Consider the following 14,179-nt stretch of genomic DNA (forward strand, 5'->3'; position numbering starts at 1 on the left):
TATTTATTTATATTATCTGTCATATAAATGTCTAAATAAATATATATATATATATATATATATATATATATAGACATTTATATGACAGATAATATATACATATATATATATATATATATATCACTGTTCATCACTGTTTTTTGTAATGTAGCATTATGCATGCATGTTTATAGCCAAGTAAACTAAGGCACTAAATGTTAGCTCTCTCAAATAAAACTTAGGGAAGATTCATTTTAGCGAATCTGTTCACTTGGACAGTTAATTTAAATGCACCAGTTCATTGAAACTGTGAATTATATAATTATATCAATTATAAAATAATATCAATTATATGAATGATGGTGTTCTCTAGTTATCTTAGGGGCATTTTGTGAATAAATCTGTTCAAATCTGTCATCTTAATTAGGACTCATTGTTTTTGTGTTAGAAAAACACTGCTCTGATTGCAAAGAAAAGTAAATTCATTCATTAACTTGTAGTGTAACATGACTGTAGTTTAACTACTTGAAATTATGAGCACCTTGAAGCTTCCCCCACACTGGTTTTTATACGTTTTTATATGATTAAGTGCATGTGTAAGTGGGTGTACGCAAGTGCTTGCCTAAAGCTCCTTCCCTGTCAATTTCTTTTAATTGCAACCTTTTCTGCCCCACTTTCTAATCTTAGAGGAAAGAAATCAGACACACAATCAAGCACTGCAGCCCATGAGGGCCCTCAAATCATCACGAAGAACAAGAAAAGATGAAAACGTAAAAATGAAAGGCTAAAAATGCCATTTACCCTCGTCAACCATCTGTAACGTGCACATTTATGCAATGCTGCCCTGACAACCTATAATTCAGAACTCAATTACCATTCCAAAAAGTGCACAGTATGCACAGGGACTTCGGACACCCAAGTGGACGCCTGCACAAAATCGTTTGTCATGATTAAATGACAGCTCTTTTGATTGGCTCTGATTTGTTGACAGCTCCAGCCAATCAGAGGAGAGAAATAATAGGACAAATATCAGACTAACATGAGAAACAGAGGGAGAGAAACAGTGAAAGAACACTAAAATTAGGTCAAGAGCTGTCATCTGTCCATCAAAGACAGTGCAAACATATCTGAAAATCAACAGCCTCTTTGAGTTCATTTGGTCCATAAAGATTTCAAAAAGTGTTATAAATCAAACACATCGCTAAGCTATAAACTCAAAGTCTAGGCCATTCAGAAAGATACTTAGTTTTTCCTTCAAAGAACAAACCAGTGACCCTAAATCTCACAGTCTAAAAATACCCAGATAGAGCTGTCTTAATCTTACATTTAAAGGAACAGTTCACCCAAAATGAAAATTTGCTGAAAATCTACTTACCCTCGGGCCATTCAAGATGTGATTTCATCAGAGCAGATTTGGAGAAATGTAACATTACATCACTTGCTCACCAATGCATCCTCTGCAGTGAATGGGTGCCGTCGGAATGAGAGTCCAAACAACTGATAAAACACTGCAATAATCCAGAAGGAATCCACAGCACTCTAGTCCATCAACTGACATCTTGTGAAGCGAAAATCTGCGTATTTGTAAGACACAAATTTATTATAAAACTCTTGTTTCCAGTTAAGTCCTCTATCCATACTATTGCTTTCTCAAGACATCACATCTGAATCAGGAGAGAAATAAGTACAGATCAAGCATAGTTTACAAGCCAAAACGGTCCAAAACAGTTCTAAACTAATATTTTGGATTTTTGGATTTTGATGTGAGAGGACAACAGGGGATGGACTTTTCACTGGAGATGTCTTTCTTCACAAGATGCTAATTAATGGACTGAGGATTCCTTGTGGATTATTGTGATGTTTTTATCAACAGTTTGGACTCTCATTTTGACGGCACCCATTCACTGCAGAGGACCCACTGGTGAGCAAGTGATGCAATGATGAATTTCTCGAAATCTGTTCCGATGAAGAAACAAACTCCTCTACATCTTGGACGGCCTGAGGGTAAGTACTGACAAGTTTTTAGCAAATTTTCATTTTTCTGTGAACTATTCCTTTAAAGGGATATTTCCCTCAAAAAAGAACCTCTCTCAAATCACCTGTGCACATTAACACAGATGTTTTTGGCAACAAGTTTGACTACCTGAAATAACTCCAACTGAAAGTACTGGCACACATTCCCTCACTTAGCGTTTTGAAGTGTGGCATCGGAGGGATGATTGGTCTCCTCTCCGAGATTGTATTGATGCTAGTGACCCGCGGTCCACGGAGGAATAAAACGAAACAGTGGTGACTGACAGGCTTCATTACACATCCTGTAAGAACACATTATTGTGCCCTCAACTCCACCTGAGTCGCCTTTCTCTCTCTATCTCCCACCTCTTCTTGCTCTGCCGGTAGAGAAAACAAAACATAAGTGAGACCTCCTTATTACAATTGATTCTCCTGGGCAGCAATGAGACTAAGTAGAGAGCAAAAGGAGATGTTTGTTAAAATTTTATCCTTCTCAAAGTTTTCTTTTGATAAAAATATCCTAATCTCACACTCTTTACACTCTGGCCAAAATGCCATGGTCAATATTAACTGAAATGTTGCTCATCAAATTCTTTCAAGATCAAATTCTCTCAGCTATGATATACACAGTTATTTAGTTCTATATTCATACTATTCATCAACAGTTGTCTAATTTGTGTCTATTTTAATTTCTTCTAAAAAAAAATGTAGAAGGAGATGATGTTGTTACTGCAATGAAACTTAAATTAGAAGCCAATTATGGATTTTGATGTGAGAGGACAACAGGGGATGGACTTTTCACTGGAGATGTCTTTCTTCACAAGATGCTAATTAATGGACTGAGGATTCCTTGTGGATTATTGTGATGTTTTTATCAACAGTTTGGACTCTCATTTTGACGGCACCCATTCACTGCAGAGGACCCACTGGTGAGCAAGTGATGCAATGATGAATTTCTCGAAATCTGTTCCGATGAAGAAACAAACTCCTCTACATCTTGGACGGCCTGAGGGTAAGTACTGACAAGTTTTTAGCAAATTTTCATTTTTCTGTGAACTATTCCTTTAAAGGGATATTTCCCTCAAAAAAGAACCTCTCTCAAATCACCTGTGCACATTAACACAGATGTTTTTGGCAACAAGTTTGACTACCTGAAATAACTCCAACTGAAAGTACTGGCACACATTCCCTCACTTAGCGTTTTGAAGTGTGGCATCGGAGGGATGATTGGTCTCCTCTCCGAGCGCAATAAGAGCGTGTGCACCTGGCCACAACATCTCATTCACAGATGTGTTTTCCCTTGAGAAGGAGCTTGTCTCTGAAGTCCTCAGAGAGCAGTGGTAATGAGAGGAATGGATTGTATTGATGCTAGTGACCCGCGGTCCACGGAGGAATAAAACGAAACAGTGGTGACTGACAGGCTTCATTACACATCCTGTAAGAACACATTATTGTGCCCTCATCTCCACCTGAGTCGCCTTTCTCTCTCTATCTCCCACCTCTTCTTGCTCTGCCGGTAGAGAAAACAAAACATAAGTGAGACCTCCTTATTACAATTGATTCTCCTGGGCAGCAATGAGACTAAGTAGAGAGCAAAAGGAGATGTTTGTTAAAATTGTATCCTTCCTAAAGTTTTCTTTTGATAAAAATATCCTAATCTCACACTCTTTACACTCTGGCCAAAATGCCATTGTCAATATTAACTGAAATGTTGCTCATCAAATTCTTTCAAGATCAAATTCTCTCACCTATGATATACACAGTTATTTAGCTCTATATTCATACTATTCATCAACAGTTGTCTAATTTGTGTCTATTTTAATTTCTTCTAAAAAAAAATGTAGAAGGAGATGATGTTGTTACTGCAATGAAACTTAAATTAGAAGCCAATTAAGTCCCCCATGGATGAGACAAGACTGAGCAATAAAGTTTTCCTATATTAGCTGTTCTCTTCTAAGGCTGTTCTAAAATTATTGTAAAACCTTCAAAAAAAAATTTTTTTTATTTTATTTTAAATTACATATTATATTATATTATATTATATTATATTATATTATATTATTATATTATATTATATTATATTATATTATTCTCAATCCTATCATCATGGAATTTGGGGTGATCTATACTTGCAGAATGATATGAAAGAGCAAACTCTGAGCAATACAATTTTTCTGTGGGTACACTCTTCAATTGCTCCTTTTTCATCAGGTCTTTTGCCTCCTTGGTGTAATTCACTGAACACTGTATTAAGTGCCGCCTACAATCAGAGAGGAGAGACTGATATCGGCGCGTCTCCACGGGGTTTAATGACGGAAGGATCATGCCGCGGCCCAATTTCCTCCCCTGATTAGACAATCAGATCCTGATGACATCAACATGCGCCACAACAGCTCATGTTTTTAGGACACAACCTACCAACTGAGAACCACTGCCTTAAAAAACAAAACAAAAAAAAAACACTATCGTCTTCTGAATACCACCATCCAATTCTGGGAAAGGTGCTTTCACTACAGCAATCCTAAACTTCTTTAGTGGCTTAAAAGCAGCACACTACCCCCCAAAACTGTCATTTATAAGGATGTAGCACCTTTCCAATGGAGTGTCTGGAAGCTGGAGTGCTTTGGTGTCAGATGTAGTGTGTAGGGAGCAAATGGGGTTAAATAAGCTGGTGGGGAGAGACGCAGTTGTGTAGCTGACTCTATTGTCTTTAAGGGTGCTGCGAGACAGAGGTTGTTGAGCGCTGTAGGAGACGGCTGAGTGAGAGTGACAGCGAACTTGATTGCCATTTGTCTCGCTGTGAACTACTGCCTCGCTTCCGAGAGAGAAGGGCTGAGAGAGAAAGAGACAGACTTCGAGACAGACGGGAGGCCAAAGTGCCTTCGCGAGAATGCGCGGCTGACGTTATTGCCTGTGCCGCTGGTAACGAAACAGATCGGCTCGAAATCGGAAAGAAGTGAGACTGACCGGCCGATCACCGATCCGGGCCGATCATGAGGAAAATCTGCCGATTCTGATCTCTGGCCGATCAATCGGTGCATCTCTAACAATAATGGCAGAACTTTAATTTCTGAGTGAACTATTCCTTTAAAAATACCTCAGCAGAAGAGAAAGAGATGAAGAAAACACGAAAGAGTGAGGCATGGAGGTGTATCCCATACCTGTGGGAACGGCCGCATCCATGGAGGGTCTCTCCCAGGTGTTGACTTGCTCCCAGGCGAAGCCATTAGTCCCCAACGCCACGCTGTAGCCGCAATTACTGTAGTGCTCTTCAAACGAACAGCTGCCTACAGAACACACATGAGAGAGAAGAGGGGAAGATGGCATATGTCAACATGATTAAGCCACGGAGTGCCATCATTACTTCATCTTCGCTAAAAACAAGATTTTCCACTGCATTAAGCTTTATGCTAGCCGGGAGCTAAGGATTAGAAAGCCAGGATGAAATAGCACTAATTAAATGTACTCGTTTTAACACATCTTCTTGTATCGTAGCTTTGAGAGGGGGTTTATTTAAGCAGTAAGGTGCAAGAGGGCGTGCTGTATTGTGAATACAGACAGCACAGCACAGCCTTGGCTTACTGTTTTAAGAAATGGTTACAACGTAAAAAAATAAATCAAGATCACAGATTTTTATTAAAATACTATAATATAAAGCTAATTTATAAAATATATAGTCTCTGAATATTTAAATTATAATTTATTTTTTATTTAATTTTATTTAAAAATAATATTTATATATTAATAATACACCATGTCAACTTAATTTTGACAAGTGCAGTATTTTCTGATTGAAATTACCAATGAAAAAAGTAAAAAGTAGAAAAAAGGGTTAAAAACGTTTTAAAAAGCAGTTCAGACATATTATGATAATAATATTTTGTGAAACTATCATGAAAAATAAAAAAAATAAAAAATAAATAAAAAAGTGAAGCTATCATGAGAAAAAAATTATAAACATTTTTTTTTTACTTTTTTAAAAGCTTTCCATCATGCAAAAATTATTCATTATAATTTGGGGGCAAATTTTTCTGAGATCGTTTTTGTGCCTCTACAATAGCAGCTGAACAATTTTTTTACAAAAAATTACTATATTAGGACTGGAATACTGTATTGACCAATCAGCATATTGCTATATATATTGCATATAGATATCTATTTATATTTCTCGTTTCCTTCAGACTATTTTTTTTTCTGAATCTTTACAGGGTGGGCTGAACATGTCACACAGCCTTACTCAATTGGACGTTACTTTCTGTACCACCCAACATGGAAATCGCTTTGGTTTGTGTGCATGTTAAGCGCTCAGATTCAACATGATGAAACTTCTGCCTGCAGGATACTTACGTTTACATTTCTGCATATTTCAAGGACCAAATATTCATTGCCGTCTTAATTTGCCCCTGCGTATTAAGCTACACAAGAGGATTAAAATGCTACAAAAATAATTAATTTGCCACGAGCGCCGAAAGGCGATGAATCCTACAATACCAGCAAGACTCGCAAACCACATCAAAGGTATCCTCAAAGAAATCGCACAACCGTAAAAAAACAATAATAGTCAAATATTCAGAATTTTCCAGGGGGAGCGATCGGATAGCCTCGCGATCTATTGAAGGAAAAAATTAACCAGTCAAAGACATGATTTTGTGGAACACGTCTGCCCGCTGGGGTTCAGTTAGACAGCAGCAGAAGAAGAAATGAGATCTCCTGTAGTTTATGTAACCCTCGGTTTCTAATTGCCTTTGAAGTGTTCACATATTCATACTGCCACCCTGCTCGTCCCTGGCCTACGCTGGGAAAAGAAGATGTTTTCATACTCAGAATCGAGAAGTGTCAAACAATTAGCATAGCATTGCAGTGTGTGGTTTTTGTTCTGTTTTGTTTTGGGTTTGTTGAGGGATGTTAAAGGCATAGTTCACCCAAAAATGAAAATTTGATGTTTATCTGCTTACCCCCAGGGCATCCAAGATGTAGGTGACTTTGTTTCTTCAGTAGAACACAAACGGAGATTTTTAACTCCAGCCGTTGCAGTCTATCAGTCGTATAATGCATGGCAATGGTAACAAAATCTATGAGAGTAAAAAAAAACATGCACAGACAAATCCAAATTAAACACTGCGGCTCGTGACGATACATTGATGTCTAAAGACACGAAACGATCGGTCTGTGCAAGAAACTGAACAGTATTTATATTGCACTTATCCGGATTGTGCAAACCGACTTAAAACTAAAAGACTACTTTCTCTCGCGCAAACTCATTTGGGAGTGGTGACTTTCCACGTAAGGGATTCATACACTTTTGGAGAGATACAATAGCATCATATCACTGATAGTATCTAAAGTTCAAAAGCCTTCTATATATGTACCACTTTAGAGACCTACAAGACGTTTTGACATCTCTGACGTGTCAGAAAGTTTGAGAGTTTACTACAACAGGTGACAGAGTTTAAAACTCAAACACAAGCCCATGGCAGGACTTTGAGGAAAAACTTTCACTGTAAAGATCTTTTTAAATGGCAAATTTGTTTATAAATGAAATTTAAATGGGACTAACAAAAGTACTTTGCAATATTTGTATGGCTCATGAAAGCTCAATAAGTTCAAAATATAAGTGAAACAATGTTATTGTGAAACATACTGTACATATTTCACTGATTCATTGTTTGGAAACCACAAGAAACTAATAAACAGTTAACTGCATTGCTGATGACATTAAACATTTAATATTTTATTATTACAAACACAATAAACTCAAGCTGTAAATTGCATGAGCTCTATGTTCTGTGAACCGTTAAGGATTCTTTAACATTTCAATTCATTTAAATGCAATAAGGTTTATGTTTTACAGTATCTGCTGTCAGCAGTGTCTATCCAAATGAACGGAAATATATTAAAATGTGCTAGAACCATACTTCACATCCAAATATTTACAATGAGATCTACTACTAATGAGTACTAATGAGATCACACTGCACACACACTCACACACAAACATAAAACAAGCACAAGTTCTTCATTTCTCCTCTAACTAATGTTGCCTACCAATTTGATCCATTATTGATAAGTTGCCCCACAGCATACAAGCAACAGTTTCCAATCTCATCAGCGGCAGACATGGCAGCGGTACGAGCGCGACTCGTCCCCCACATCTGCTGCTCACGGCTCCACACCTCTCACAGCTCGCTGGCATATGCCCTGCCGCTGGCACGCTGTCAATACGATGTTTATCGAATCTAGCGCTCCTGCTGCCCTATCAGGAGCACTTGATGAACTTAGAGATGATTTCACAGCGCAGGAAAGGAAGAAGTGAGATTTGGGGTGGATGGGTAACATCTGCTCGATTAACAGAAGGGTTTGTTTACACTCTGAAAAATAACTGGCGTGTACAGAAACAGAGGTGTCACGGTCTTTACTGTTCTCTTTAACTGCAACATGAATAATTGCGTCTTATAATATAATAAACAGACAGAAACAACAGAGAGACAGACAGAACAACAGACAGAACAGGAGACTGACAGAACGGCAGACAAATAAACAAACAGAACAGAGAGAATGATTGAATGACAGAACGTTACAAAGATAAAATAACAGACAGAAAGATAGAATGATAAAACTACGGACAGAACAACAATGATCAAATGACAGACAAAACAATATCGATTGATAAAATGATAAAACAACAGACAGAATTATAAAACAATACACAGAATGAAACATAGGACAGAACAACAGAATGACAAAACGACAGAAAACAATAGAACAACAGACAGAACAATAGATAGAATGATAGATAGAACGCTATAACGATATGATAGATCGATAGATGATAGATAGACAGACCTTTGTCTATGCTACAAAAAAACGAGATACTTGGCTGATAAGTGTCTAACATGAAACAACTACTGAAATGACAGCTGAATGTTTAGAATGTTCACCTATAGTTTTCATCCTTTAGTTAAGATCTTAGTTAATAGATACTGACGTTACAATCATGTTTGAGAGTTTAACTGCATTAGTCATAAGCATATGCTGTGTCTTTCTTGGCCCTCACCAGCGGCATTTCCAGTCGAGCAGACAAATAGTCGGTTTGAAACTAAAGTGATTATGTCCACCCCACTAAGCACAGATAATAGCTCAGATATCTGTTGTTAATGCAGCAATCAAAGTGCTGTTTAAAATCGCATCATCTGTATATAGTTTATTTTCTGTTCCAAGCCACATTCAGATCTATCACAGGCTTTATTTGTGTGAAAGAAACATACTGAAAATCCAAGCCAAACTGAGAGGGGCTCGTTTTTAAGAAGTAGGCCTAGTTGTTCATGTTCCCACATGACAACTTTAAAAGATAAAAATCATCATTCATTTGTTCTTTCTCTAATCCTAATATTGCAACCATTGTTTTATGCATTCATTTCCCTTTTTATTAAGTTGGTTATTGATTTACATATTTTTCCTGTGTCTTTTTGTTTGTTTGTTTGTTTGTTTGTTTTATTTGACAAAATTTAAAACATAATACAAAAAGGCCCATAAAGACTAATTCATACACATTTCAACACTATCGAGGGTAAAATACACAAAAAAGCCTTAGGCTTATTTCCATTGTGGTCCTCAATATCACTTTCTATCCTGTTAGTCTTTTGTAAAATCCCTAACTAACAAAAGCCAGTTCCTAATGACATCATCCTCCAGGAAGTGACATCACTATGGGAAAACAACCACATGGATTTGATGAATTGTGACTTTATAATTCTGACTTTATAACACGCAATTGCGAGTTGTTGAGTCAGAATTGCGTGATATAAACTTGAGCTTATCTCACAATTCTGAAAAAAAAGTCAAAATTGCAAGTAAAGTCAGAATTGCAAGATACAAACTTGCAATTGCTAAAAATAAAGTCAGAATTGCGTTTCTGACTTTTTCTCACAATTCTGACTTTATTTTTAGCAATTGCGAGTTTATATCCTGCTATTCTAACTTTATAACTCATAATTGTGAGTTCATGTCATGCAATTCTGATTAAAAAAAGTCAGAATTGCGAGATGTAAACTCGCAATTGCAAGAAAAAATTCAGAATTGTGAGAAAAAGTAAATGTAAATCAAAATGTAATGCAGAACATGACCCAGAGATTTTTTTTGTCAATATTATTGATAACAAGAGACGGCTGCTGTTGTGATTATGGAGTTCACAGGGAGAAAACCAACCCCACTACCCCAGAAGCAGACAACTCCAATCAGATCAGACGGGAGCACGAACCAAGAGCAAGCGGGCCAATTTAATCCACGAAACACACATACACATACACACACACACACTCATTTTGAAGGCAACCTCGCACGGCTAGTCGCTCTGAATTAAGCAAGAGCGGCCTGACACGAGCGTACAACGAGAAAGGAAACTCCACATCACACGCTCACTTGTTTCCCGTCTCCAACACCTTTTAGCACACAAACACGCGCAGCTGCTCTCTAGCGAGCTTGTCACTCATTCAATGTAGCAGCTCCGTCAACCTGAGCTAATGCAACTTTTTCCACCTCACCTGCCGCCTTTAACCTCGTCCGCTCGGGCCACAGAATCCATTGTGCGCTGCAAATCTCTCCCATCCATCATCTGTGCTACAGGTGCAGCCGTGCCTGCCGGATGGAGGCTGATTTCCTAGTTTCACTTACAACAGAAGGACAAAGAGGTGCCAGTCCACCCACGCCTGAGCAGATATTTACCACCCTACCCGACGCCAACTTCCTAATTGTTCAAACTCATTCATACGTCCCCATATACTAGCTGTACACACCTCAGCGATTCCTTCATTTAGTACACACTACACCCACACAAAGACAGCAGGACTCGGGTCCTCCAAGAACAGGCGTCCAACAGACATTCACACTTTCTCCAGCGCGAGTGGGAAGTGTCGTGTTGCTCGAGTAGGTTTTCGCGCCTTTAAAACGCTACTTGGATTACGGGGTTCGGTACCCTGCACCGCTCCCATGGATCCACACGTTGTGCGACTTGCTAAAAATCACATTTTACACCTTCGGTTGCAACACTCTGGAGTTAAATATCAGCTCTAGAAAAGCAGTTTTGACCGAACATTCAGTGCCAAACCACTTTCCCCAATAGACCAAGTGAAAATGCAACATGCTTTTGCCAAAAACTAAATTCTCACCTTTTACAATACCCTGCAGTTCTGCTGACAAATGGCGTGTTTATTCCTATACAGTGCTTTTTTATTTTGTTCAGTAATTGGTAAGAATTAATCAGCTGCCATATGTCTGTGTTTCAAAACCTCTGAGAATTTGATTAGTGCTACTATTTGACTCAGCTGAACTTGGTAGATCTTCTCTTGACCCGGTTTGTTCTGATCCGCTTAGCACATACCGACTCCAGCTGAAACTTCCTACAGACATGGGATTCTTTCTGATATTATTCTCACTTTCCCACTGGGCTGAATAGGCCTGATACTTTACCTCAAAGGCTCATGTTAAATCTCTTCCTCCAGGTTTCTCTGAAGAAAACGGTCTATAATACTCTGCAGTATAATATTTGACATACAGGGTCAGGATACCTTCCCCGCAGAGAAATAAACAGCTTAGAAGAGTTTGGGCGAGCTAAAATCCCAAAATGGACAGGATTTACATGGACAATGTTGGTCCGTTACAAACACAAGCTAGTCAAGCTGGTTATTATTGCATGTAGACTGTCACAGCATAGGTTAAAAAATTACTTATATAGGTAAACTTCTTTTATTATATCAACTTCAATATTAACATAGTAAATTTTACTATACACAAAAAACATAGTAAAACAGGAATTGCTCATGCAAAACTTTGTTGCCGTGATGCTAAGTTGTTTGTCAGGACATTGCTAAGGTGTTCTGGGTGGTTTTAATGCACTGTTTACCGCTGTTCGACCAATTTTTGCAAGCAAAATTCAGTAATTTCAGGAATTTTTGTGAGGGCCAAATAGGCCTGGGCGATAAAACGGTATCGGTATTTATCGACGGTACACCTTCATCGATAACGATAGAAAAAATGTTCGATATAGGCACGTGCTATGAGTGACAGCACACATAAGCACATGCTGAAATGAGTGCTGTGCCTGCCTGTGATGAGGAGATTGTGAATAAAAAATGAATATTAGTCGAATTTAAAAAGAAACATTTGGATCTAAATGCAAAAATGCTACAATCGAATGTTAGGTGTGCATCAGGGAGCGTCATCAGCGGTGCATGAGATGCAGTGATGTTGATGTAAGTGACGCTGTTGCATTTTAATGCTTTGTTAGTCTAGCCCACGACATGCACCGTTGCTGCTTTATTCATTCAAAATATTCGAGAAATACAGTAGCTCAATGCGTAGGAGATCTTGATTAGGTTAAACCGAAACCAAGCCATTCACACAGAACGCATATTCAGTGCATTTTTAGACGGACAACTATGACTGCTGCACTCGCGTCTCAAACAAAGTTTAAACGTTTAGAAAACACGTCGCAAATTTGTGGAGGTTTATTCCTTTTCACTGCGTCCTAATAATTTTATTAATGCAATTTGTGTGATCGGCGATTCGGCTCTTTGTATTAAGCAATGCGTACATGATGCTGGTTTGTTCATAATTGTTTATGCAATTTACGAAATTATATTTGATTTAGATATGTTAATTTAGACGTTATGCACTTTTTTATAGACAGGTAAGTTATTTCATTGCATTGCATTTAGTGCGCTGCATTTCTTAGCTCATTGCGTCCTCCTGTGGCCTCGGGAAACAAGCCAAAAGTTTCCGTAAGACTTATTAATCTGCATATAAAACATTAGAAAGGAGATATTTGTTTAATTTTTTTAAATATTAATATTTAATATTATACAATTATTTATTTTTATTTTATTTTGTGGCGGAAATGTTCCTGACAGGTTTCATAAGGTCAGCAACACATACTTTCCAGACAGCAGCAGAAGGTTTTTATTACGGAGCCGCTCACACAAACACACACCCTCATTCACACAGCAGCTTTAATATGTCAGTACATTGCCATCCATCTCTGTCTGTTTCTATCAGCTCAACTGCTATAGCTGGCTCATATGCACACACACACACACACACACACACACAAACACGCCAGAGGAATACACGCTTCAAAGAGCTGTTAAACTTCCCATTTAAGGGTTTTCAGCCCTGAAGTTATAGGTTATACGGGGTCGTACTATGCACACTCATGTGTAAACACATATTCCGACGCCAGCAATTTCAACCCTTTTTTGTCTTACACATTTGAAGAAACCCCTTAAACCAAAGTATGTGGCGTTTATCTGGTATTTGGACATGATAACAACTCAATTTACAAAAAGTAAATTAAGGCTTCGAAACATCACAATTCCAATAATCAGATCAATGCATACAGGCATAATAAAAAAAAAAAAACACTGGCCGATACCAATATGGTCACTGATACATCAAACATTCCTGCTGTCAATCCATTTCTCTGTCTGTACCAACCCTTAACCTTTCAGTAATAGCAGCTCTCTATGAACACCCCGACCGTAGAGCACTACCTACGGCAATGCAACAGTGCTCTGAAACCCCCTGCACTCTGTACAAGCCATAATGGATCTCTGTTTCTGAAAACTGCAAACGTATTGTGAGTTTTTTCAGCACTGCGGTTTGTTAGGTTTAACGTCACGCTGAAGTTTCAGGGTCATTATAAAACATTAGAAAGGAGATATTTGTTTAATTTTTATTTTGTGTTTGACTGTTAAAACAAAAAAAATATTTGTTGTTTGTCTCAATAAAATGGGTTAATTTAAAAATACAGTGGTTAAATTTAAAAAAATTAAATTCTATTGCTCTTTGTTTTAAAAAAGTTTAGCCTATTAAAAATGTCAATAATTATCGATACCGAACGATATGAAACATTATATCGTTGATACATTTTTTAGTTATATCGTCCAGCCCTAGGGCCAAAGTTTTCCCTACTCAGACTTTGCATCGGTTTCAGTTGGTCATGTGAATTCGCTGTTGATGACAGGCAATGGTCCTTTTTTGCCCACTAAATTCTCTGAAATTTGGCTAATGTGATGGCAACTTTAGGCAGTCGCACTGTAATTACTAATGTGTTCTTGGTGGTTTCCTACTGACTCAAGTTGCAATAGTAAGTCTGATGATTAGGAAAGTAATAGCACATGCAATTTGAGGTATC

At 37.9% G+C, this 14,179-nt stretch overlaps 1 protein-coding gene across 1 annotated transcript in view; it reads right to left on the bottom strand.

Annotated features, from left to right (window-relative positions):
- Positions 1–5,361, bottom strand: part of LOC107726133 (receptor-type tyrosine-protein phosphatase T-like) — a 121,401-nt gene extending 116,040 nt beyond the window's left edge. Inside the window, exons 1-2 of the mRNA XM_016535644.1 lie at positions 5,357–5,361; positions 5,154–5,275 (exon numbers count right to left, since the gene is read on the bottom strand). Of these exons, the coding sequence (XP_016391130.1) occupies positions 5,154–5,275; positions 5,357–5,361 (127 nt within the window). The remainder of the gene's footprint in view (positions 1–5,153; positions 5,276–5,356) is intronic.
- Positions 5,362–14,179: the final 8,818 nt, after the last annotated feature.

Source organism: Sinocyclocheilus rhinocerous, unplaced genomic scaffold (genome assembly GCF_001515625.1).
Source record: "Sinocyclocheilus rhinocerous isolate Xijiao unplaced genomic scaffold, SAMN03320098_v1.1 scaffold1477, whole genome shotgun sequence".
In the NCBI taxonomy this organism is placed as follows: Eukaryota; Metazoa; Chordata; class Actinopteri; order Cypriniformes; family Cyprinidae; genus Sinocyclocheilus; species Sinocyclocheilus rhinocerous.